This window comes from Castanea sativa, chromosome 12, assembly GCF_040712315.1.
Source record: "Castanea sativa cultivar Marrone di Chiusa Pesio chromosome 12, ASM4071231v1".
NCBI classification, from domain to species: Eukaryota; Viridiplantae; Streptophyta; class Magnoliopsida; order Fagales; family Fagaceae; genus Castanea; species Castanea sativa.
Genome location: NC_134024.1, coordinates 35,081,169 through 35,091,194, shown reverse-complemented (window position 1 = coordinate 35,091,194; position 10,026 = coordinate 35,081,169). Strand labels below are relative to the sequence as shown.

The 10,026-nt window shown below is 35.0% G+C and overlaps 1 protein-coding gene across 1 annotated transcript; it reads right to left on the bottom strand.

The window, feature by feature from the left end:
- Positions 1 to 9,474: 9,474 nt before the first annotated feature.
- LOC142620582 (uncharacterized) lies at positions 9,475 to 10,026 on the bottom strand. Its single transcript, XM_075793938.1, has one exon. The coding sequence runs from the start codon at positions 10,024 to 10,026 to the stop codon at positions 9,475 to 9,477; it is 552 nt and encodes a 183-aa protein (XP_075650053.1).

The window sequence follows — 10,026 nt, the reverse complement described above, 5'->3', positions numbered from 1 at the left end:
TTCTTAGTTAGCAGTTTGAGATGAAATATCTTGAACATCTCAGCTACTTTTTGGGTCTTGAAATCACTCATTCTACAAATTGACTTTATATTACTCAAGCCAAGTATGTCTCTGAGCTCTTGTCTCGAGCTGGACTCACTGATATCAAGATTATTGACACTCTAGTTGAGCTTAATGAGCATCTGACTCCCTTAGGGGGGAAACCATTGTCTAATCCCTTTCTTTATAGATGCTTGGTTGGCAGCCTAGTTTATCTCATTGTCACTCATCCACACATTTCCTATGTTGTTCACCAGGTGAGCCAGTATTTGTCTGCTCCACAATCGACTCATTATGCTGATGTTCTGCGCATTCTTTGATACCTAAAGGGCACTTTCTTCCATGGTCTTTTCTACTTCACTCAGTCTGCTCTTATTCTCCATGCATTTTCTGATACTGATTAGGCAGGAGATCCCACTGATCGCAAGTCCACCACTAGTTATTACTTTCTTCTTGGTTCTTCTTTGATTTCTTGGCAAGGCAAGAAATAAACTCATGTGGCCCGCTCCAATACTAAAGCAGAACATCGTGTCCTTGTTGATATCACATCTGAGCTCCTTTGGCTACAATGGCTTCTCAAAGACTTAGGTGTGTCTACATCTTTTGCTACTCCTTTTTATTGTGACAACTAGAGTACCATTCATATTGCTCACAATGATGTCTTCCATGAAATGACTAAACACATCGAGATCGATTGCCATTTAATCCATTATCATCTTGTCCATGGTGCTCTCAAGCTGATCTCAGTCTCCTCTAAAGGTAAACTTGCAGATATCTTCACCAAGTCACATTCTAAGGGACGACTTTGTACTTTGGTTGACAACCTCAAGTTGGTCTCACATCTACCTTGAGTTTGAGGGGGTTGTTAATGTGTATAATGTTGTGGGCTTTAGGCCCAACTAGATTACTTGTATATCACACATTCTTGTACTACACTCTAACTTGTACTGCACTCATATGCCTCCTATTTAAAACACTTATGTATACTCTTTCACTGAGAAATACAATACAATCTTTTAGTATTTCTAACATTCCATATTCACTGTTGTGAGAAGGAGTTGTGATAGAATTTTTGAAGCCATTGGACAAAGTAATAATGATTGGAATTCTAATATGGGGTGGGACTACTAACCAGACTATTCTAAGTGCTGATCGGCAATCCCTTGACACTCAAGTTTCTATTGTTTTTTCGCCTTCTCGTGCACTCCTAACAACTCTTACCTCCACGCTTCACAATCTCCATCTCCACTAGCAATTATTAAGGATGCCAAAGTGCCAAACCATCCAACCCTCTATTGTTGAGGCAACACAGGTATCTCTAGAACCAAGTTGCTTCTTTCAGAGAATTTGGTTGGTCAGGCAGAAAATAACAATATTGAGGACTCAGAATGTTCCCGGGCATTATGCATATGAGATCCCCTAGTCAAATGTGACGGCTCGTCTCAGGAGAATCCTCTAACCATAACTCTGATGTCGTTGAAGGGACACTGCAGGGATTCAATGGTTATATTTTTTTAGTTTTTAAAAATAAATAAAATCCTTATTAAGTAGTAAAATAAGTTAAACGCATAATGTAGAATACAAAACATAATTTGGTTAAAATGAAATGGTAGAAAAATCTTAAATGAGAGTGAGAAAAATAAGAGTGCTATAGAGTTGGTTATTTGTATTTTTGAAATCAAATGATCTAAAACTATAAATACTAGTAGTAGCTCTGCGCGTTGTGCGTAGTAATTTTTTTTAGGGTAGTCTTATTACTATTCATATTTGTAATGTTATTATGACTTAAGTTGTGTTATATACGTATCACCATTAATATATAGTAGGAATGTAGGATTCATGTTGAAGGATCTTTTTTTTCATGAAACTGTATTTTTTTTTATATTAGAGATTACTATTTGAAACAAAATGAGGATAATTTATAGTAGAATTTATTTTTGTTGGGAAAAATTAATTCTACCATATTCGAATGACTAATTTATACATTTTCAAATCAATTGAACACATTTTACATGTTACATATAATTCCTTGTTTCTATAAGGGTAAGGACATTCACAATCCCAACTATCCACTCCAATATTTTTGCATGCTTGGTTTTTTAGGATGTGAAATGTGTTTGTTCTGAAAGTTGTACATTGAAGGATTTGTCGATAGATTTGGAGTAGTTGTTTTCCATTTGGTTGATTTAGAATCGATAATAGTAGTTGTATTTCCTCGTCATTTGATTCACATAACAGTGCAATTGCTAGTCCATATTTTGCTCTTTTGTCCCCTTTTATGTTGGCTTGAAGAAGGATTTCTTTTCCCCTTGTAGTTTGATTTTATACAAAATATTTGCAATCGTGTTGTATACTCATTTTGTGATTGTGTAGTTGTATGATGTTTTTAGTTTATAATTTTTAAGTTGTTTAAGATTGTAATTTATAGTGTTGTGTGTGTTTTAAGTTGCTTTAACCCTTCTAAAAAAAAAAGTTGTTTTCCAAGCCTTATAGAATTTAATAAAATTTTCAATTATAGCTGATGTTTAATGTCTTTCTCAATAAAGCCCAAGCCAAATAGTCTTTCACTCTACAATACCTATTCAATTGCCACTTTTCTTAAAAAATCAAAAGACAATATATATAAACTATCAAAAATCTCTTATAATTAAATTATTCATAATATTGAAATAGCAGAAACAATCATTATTATCCAATTCTTTGGCTCTTCCTCTGTCTATTTAACTGAATTACTTCTTCATACCTATTCAATTGCCACTTTCCTTAAAAAAAAAAAAAAAATCAAAACACAATATATCTAAACTATAAAAAAATCCTATAGAATTTAATTATAAATAATTTTGAAGTAGCTGAAAATTTTTTAATATCCACATCAATTATTTTACCATTACATAGTAAAAGGTGAAATAAAATGTTGGAAAATGGGATTTTATGTAATTTATAATATTGCTGAAGGACATTTCCTTGGTAGCTATGTTTTAACATTTCATGAGAACAATTTATGTGGATTATATATATGTATATATTTGAATTTAAGTGCTTCCAAAAATTGTGTAAATTTCAAGCAGCAATTAAAAAAAATAATTGATGTTGTCTATTCATGCTTTGATTGTGTAGTTCTATTATGAATTTGGGTTGTAATTTATATATACTTTAATAGATTTTAAGGATGTAGTTCAATTTAAATGTTAAATAAAATGAGCCAAGATTATATTTTAATTATTATATAATGAAGTTTTTATTTCTGCATAAATGAGTAAATTTCATGGAATAGTAGTAACCACAGTTGCCAGCTAGTATTGACGTGATTCATTATTTTTCTATATTTTATAATTTATTTTTATTAGTGCTAGTGTTTAATTGGATACCTGATGTGTATGAAATATATGTAATAAATTGCTCTCATATATGCATTTTTAGTTGCACATTTATGCTATTTTGTGGTTGATTATAAGTTGTCTTTGTCTTACAGGTAATAAATGATTTACATGCTAAAGAGAATTGGTGGAAGAATAAAATGGAGAAAAAGAGGTCCAGGCCTATTGATTCAAACTTCAAAGCCAACATGAAGAGAAGAAGGACCTGGAGACATTTGAAGGAGTTAAAGAAAAAGAAATAAAATAATAACAATAGAAGTGCTTTCGTGGGACTTAGAGATATACAATGGGCTTGGGGTTTTAATTGCTCTTTGTTTTAACTTGGGCTTCTATCTTGGGCTAGTATTTTGTTTAGGCTAGGTACAACTTGAAGCGTAGAGTGTGGCTTACAATCCTAGTTTTACTTGTGTTGCGAATTTTCATAGAGTCAGGCGGCTTCTCTTTGAAGCGCGTGTCTTTGTGTGATATAAATATGAGCAAACATAAAAGTAAGGTAGACGGCTTGGGCTGGAGCACAGGCAGCCGCATGGGGTTTCCTTTATGGCTTTTTTCTAGTATTGTGACTATTTTTTTTTTTTCTGTATTTTATTTGTTTAGTTTAACGTTTAGTATTTTATTCTTATGTTTTATTTCAATTACAATGAATAGCTAAATTTATAATTAGGATTGAGGATGAAACCTTGTTAAGGATTATCAATAATATTTATGTGATTTAATTTTTTCCACAATAATTGTTCTTTAATGATTTAAATTGTTCTCGCTTCATAATAATTGACTAAGATGAGATTCTAGATATGAGTTCAATCATATGTTTCTCATGATTTAGGATTTGTCTTAATTAATTGAATACTTGATTTTAAAATTGGATATCTCTTGTAATTTGTTTGGCTATGAATACAATTGATGATTTGATTTTATACCTAAGAAGCAAAGAAGAGCATGCAATTCTCCATAGTAGCAAGATTGATTTCTAGATTATCATGCAGTGGTTGAGAAAAATTAATGATCATAAATATATGCTAATATGAATTAACAAGGCGGATTTCAAAACTTTAATTCCTTTCTCTAGATTGTTTACATCTTTTTACTGCTTTATATTATATCTTTGCTTACTTTAATTATTTGTTTAGTTTATTTAATTTCAAAACAACCAATTTTTATTAAACTAGATTAGGATTAATTTGGTTAAGGTTTAATTAATTTTCCTACGTTCATTCAAGTCTCTATGGGTTCGAATTCGTTCTTGTCAAACTATACTTTGGTACAGTTCGTATACTTGGGAGTACTTTAAAAGTTCACAATAATACCCTTGGTTCATGTACCTCATGGGGTTAATAATTTTTCTTCTTTATTTATTTGTTATTTTAATAATAATTAAAGTAGGTAGAAGTTAAGAATATAGGTAGTGTAATTTGTATAAGTTTCGATTTTTCAAAAAACTTTTATTATTAATGGAGCTAATACTTTTATTTGATTGATTTGACACAATATGAATTCCTATGTTGGAATTCCCTTCCTCCCTTCTAGTTATAGTCGTCACGCTTTAGTTGAAACGCAAATGGTTTTTCAATGTGCTTTTCTATTTTCATTAAGTAGGTTGAAATTTGCATTCATCCAATAAAATATTGAATATAATTTAGCATATTTTTGTCAAAGTAAATGAAAGATCATATATGCTAATTGTATGGTTTTACAGTTACACATTTTTTTGATTGTTCTCTTACAGTTATTTAAAGTAATTTTTCAGCTTCTTTATCAAACAAAATAAATACAGCACACTCTATTCCATCATCAACATTAAGATGAATTCTATACCTTCATGTATAAATATCTAATTTGATTAAATTTTTTTATTAAAAGATTTACTTTTATGTTTACATATATTGTATGATTGGAAAACTGATAATTTATATTTTACCTTGGAATTGGAAAATCAAAGTTACTTTTGCAATGGTTGCACCAAAAGTCATTTTCAAATTTAACTTTTTTGTTGCACTTTGCGCATCCGATATAATACCATCCAAAGTTTGTTTCAATATTTTATGTTGTTGCAAGGCATGTGAATACAATTTCCTACAATATAAAAGAAAAAGAATTACTATTTTTTTTTAAGTTCATTGAAAACTAAATAAATTATTGGTGTAATGTTATTGAAAAAAAAAGGTAGAGTCCCATTCCAAGGATATTTTTGCTTGATTTTCCTTCTATTTTTTGTGATCTTTTTTCAAGCGGTATTTCCTCCTTGAATTGTAGAGGAATTCCTTCAATTCGAGTATTTTTCACATTTCTTTCGTGATTGAAGATTAAAATTAAAACATAGCTAACAATTATTGGATATGAAGGTTGTTGTTGTACTAAATTAATGTATTAGGATTATTTTTTTTATTATAAATAATTGATTACAGTAAATCAACAATCAAAGAGAACAATAAAAAAAAATCTTAAAATACAAAATTTAATCGCATCAACCAAAAATAGAGTTCTAAAGAATACAAAAAAATTTCAACCTAAAGTAGAGATGCAAGAAAAATAAAATAAAAATCAACCGGAAAATTGAGAGAGAGAGAGAGAGAGAGAGAGAGAGAGAGAAATAACATTTTCTTGTGAGGAAAAATTATGCAAAGAATGGAAGAAAGAATGAAAAATTTATAGTAAAATGGTGTGAATAAGAAGAGATAAAATATGGGAAGAGTAGGGAAGAGTGAATAGTGATATTAAAGTAAAGGGTAGTGGATTAATGTATTAGGATTGATGATGCGAAGAAAATCAGTAGGCTGGATGCTTCGGGCTTCAAAGGGCTAATGACTATTTTGAAAGCTTGAAAAAGAAAGAACAAATGATCAAAGGTGACCGGGGTAGACTGGCCAAGAATCCTCCGATGCCAAAGTTAGTTTTTCTCTTAAATTCTAGAGTTCCAACTTTTCAGGAATTGTAAAAACGTACATTCATCTAGTCTGAATGGGTGTTTATATAGTGCACTCTAGAAACGGTTATTAGATCTGTAACTTCCCCTGTATTTGAGGAGGTTAGAGGGTTCAAGGATAACTTCCGCAACTGCTATAGGAGTTATATTTTTTATATAACTGTCATTGGAAGTTAAGTAGTCAATAACATGTGGTTCCATCCCCAGCTCTTGTAGGCAAATCCACACTTGGGAATTTCCTAAATGTTAGGGGGTTGTCCAAGAGCCTTCCTGATAGACGACCATCATTCCCACGTACGGTCGTCCTGCTATGGATGACCTTCTTATGGATTTTGTCATACTCATTAAAGGAGAACTTTATATTTAGTTTCGTTGTTGGTGGTTTGGTATTGTAGACGGGCTGCATATTTCAACTTATCTCCCTCTAGGGACTTTAGTATGACTCCAATCTCTCCTGCGTATAACATGGATAAACCATCTACTTTGATAACCCACCTTTGAGCCCCCACTTCTTTGTCTAGCTCGTCTTGACTAGGAGTGAACTTTGCAATGAAATCTGTCAATGCTTGTGCTATTATCGCATTTCTTGGTTGGTACTTGACATCAAACTTATTGAGCTCCATAGCCCATGGGATTAGTCGTCTTGCGGCCTCCAATTTGTTCATTTCCTTTTTTAGGGGATGATCTATCAGGACGTTAATAACATGAGCTTGAAAATAATGCCTCAGCTTCCTAGAAGTCGTGACTAAAGCAAAGCTAGCTTCTCCATCATTGGATATCGTCCTTCCGCTCCTCTTAGCGCCCGACTTGTATAATAAACCGACTTCTGAATCCGCCCTTTTTCTCTAATCAATGTCAAGCTCACTGTATGTGAGGACATCGCCAAGTACGAATATAATTCTTCCCCAGGTACGGGCGGGCTCAACAAAGGTGCTGTGGTGAAGTAAGTCTTGAGGTCTTGAAAGGCCTTTTGACACTTGTCCATCCACTTAAATGCCTTTTTAAGAACCTTAAAGAATGGTAAACACTTGTCAGTAGCTTTTGAGACGAACCTACTAAGGGCAGCAACTCGTCCGGTGAGAGATTAGACTTCTTTGATATTCTTCGGTAGCTTCATATCCAATATCACCTGGATTTTGTTAGGATTTGCTTCAATTCCTCTATGTGAAACCATGAACCCCAGAAACTTCTCTGACGAAACTCCAAAAGCATACTCGCTTGGATTCAACTTCATGTTATACCGCTTAAATGTATCAAAGGTTTCTTAAAGGTCGTCCAGATGCTCCTCTTCGTCCAAAATCTTTACTAGCATGTCATCTACGTAAACCTTCACATTCCGTCCGATTTATGGACGAAACATATAGTTAACCAGTCTTTGGTAAGTCACCCCCGCGTTCTTTAAACCGAAAGGCATCACCTTGTAGCAAAATAACCCTTGGCTAGTAATGAAGGAAGTTTTCTCTTAATCTACCTCGTCCATTTGATTGTAGCCTGAAAAGGCATTCATGAAACTTATCAGTCTATGACCCGTTGTCGAATCCACCAGCTGATCAATGTGTGGCAATTGATAACTATCCTTGGGGCAAGCCTTGTTCAAATCAGTGAAATCCACGCACATCCTCACTTGCCATTAGCCTTCTTGACCATAACCACATTAGCCAACTAGTTTCGATAATAGACTTCCTGAATAAATTTCGCCGCGGTCAACTTCTGGACTTCTTCTTTGATGGCATTGTCTTATTCAGGAGCAAAAACCATTTTCTTCTGACGTACATGCTTGGAGGAAGGATACACGTTTAGACGATGGCTAATGACACTTGGGTCGATACCTGGCATGTCCTCGTGACTCCATGCAAACACATTAAGGCTTTTCTTCAAAAACTGGACCAAGGTCTGCTTTGTCTTCTTTTCCATACTTGCCCCAATTCTAGTAAACTTCTCGAGGTTGTTCTCATGCAAAGGAATATCTTCTAGTACTTTAGTGGGCTCTGCAGTAATCCTTCTCTCGTCTATGCTCATCGTCTGTACGTGCTTGTCCATAGCCAACATGGCTAAATAGCACTCTCTAGCGGCTAATTGATCCCCTTGTACTTGACCTACTCCATACTCAGTCGGGAACTTGATGGACAAATGGTAGGTAGACGTTACCGCCTTCCAACTATTTAAAGTCAGCCTTCCAATGACGACATTGTATGATGATGAGAAATCAACAACAAGGAAGTTTACCTCTTTGGTTATTTGTTGCGGATACGCTCCAACTACCACAGGTAATGTAATGGTTCCCACATGTTGCACCTTCATTCCTCCAAATCCTACTAAGGGTGAATTCACTAGACGGAGTTGATCTCATCCTAGCCTTATTTGTTGGAAGGCGGGGTAATACAAGATGTTCGTTGAACTACTATTATCTACCAACACTCTTCTAGTCGTATAATTGATAATGAGCAGGGTAATGACGATCGCGTCGTCATGTGGGTGGTGAACTCTTTCAGCATCCTCGTCTGTGAACGTAATAGCTTGTTCGTCAGCTCCCCTCATCCTTGGAGATTGTCTAGACAATTGGACGTTTTGCACCACCTTTAGGTATGTCTTCCTTGACTTGGATGATTGACCTGTTGAGGTTCCCCCTATAATAACTCTTATCTCTCTAAGTGGGGGTCGTCACGACTCCTCCACCTTTGTCTTCAACTTCTTGTCCTTGTGGTCTCGTGTAAGAAAATTCCTCAACTTTCCTTGCTTGATGAGATTCTTTATCTGTTGCTTCAAATCAAAACACTCGTTCGTGTCATGCCCATGATCTCTATGGAAGCGGCAATATTTGTTCATATTGCTCTTGTTGGGATCTCTTTTCATTTTCTCTGGCCACTTCAAGGATGGGTCTTCCTTGATTTGCATAACCACTTGCTCAAGTGGCATATTTAAGGGAGTATATTGATGATTCCTTACTGAAGAACTCACCTTCTTGCTATCTCTGTCTTTTTTCTCTCTCGCCCAAGCCTTCTTTGGACGAAGGCCCTGCTCAGGATAACGCGGGAGATCTGCTTCCATGTGCTCTGCTCTCTTCCTCTTCTTGGCTATACTTGCATCCTCTGCATTCATAAAATATTGGGCTGAATGGATGAGTTCAGCCATGGTTTATGGCTTTTGCTCGCAAAGCTTATGAATGAATAAATCGAAATTGACTCCATTATGGAAGGCTGCCAATAATAACTTGTCATCCATCTCATCCATCGTTAGTGCTTCCCTGTTGAAACGGGTAATGAAGGACCGCAAGCTTTCATTTTTCCCTTGCTCTATGGTTAACAAGCTGGACGAGGAACGCCTATGACGTTGTCCTCCGATGAAGTTTTTGACAAACAACTTACTCAATTCTTTGAATGAACCCACTGTGTTTGGGGGTATCTTGCTGAACCATACTCGCGTCGGTCCCTTGAAGGTGGTAGGGAAAGCCCTGCACATAATCTCGTCCAAAACTCCTTGAAGGTGCATGGTAGTCTTGAAGGTGGCGATATGATCACACGGGTTACTCGTTCCATCATATGAATCCAAGGAAGGCATCTTAAACTTTGGGGGTAAGGGGTGACTATTGATGGAAGCTGTGAAAGGGGAGTCCGTTCGATGAACTAAATCATCTACGGGGTTCGCCCTTCTGATGTTCTCCCTCATTTCGTCCATAGCTTTCCTCAT

Excerpts from the sequence above, each read along its gene's own strand:
- LOC142620582 (XM_075793938.1), bottom strand. The coding sequence starts at position 10,026 with ATGAGGAAAGCTATGGACGAAATGAGGGAGAACATCAGAAGGGCGAAC.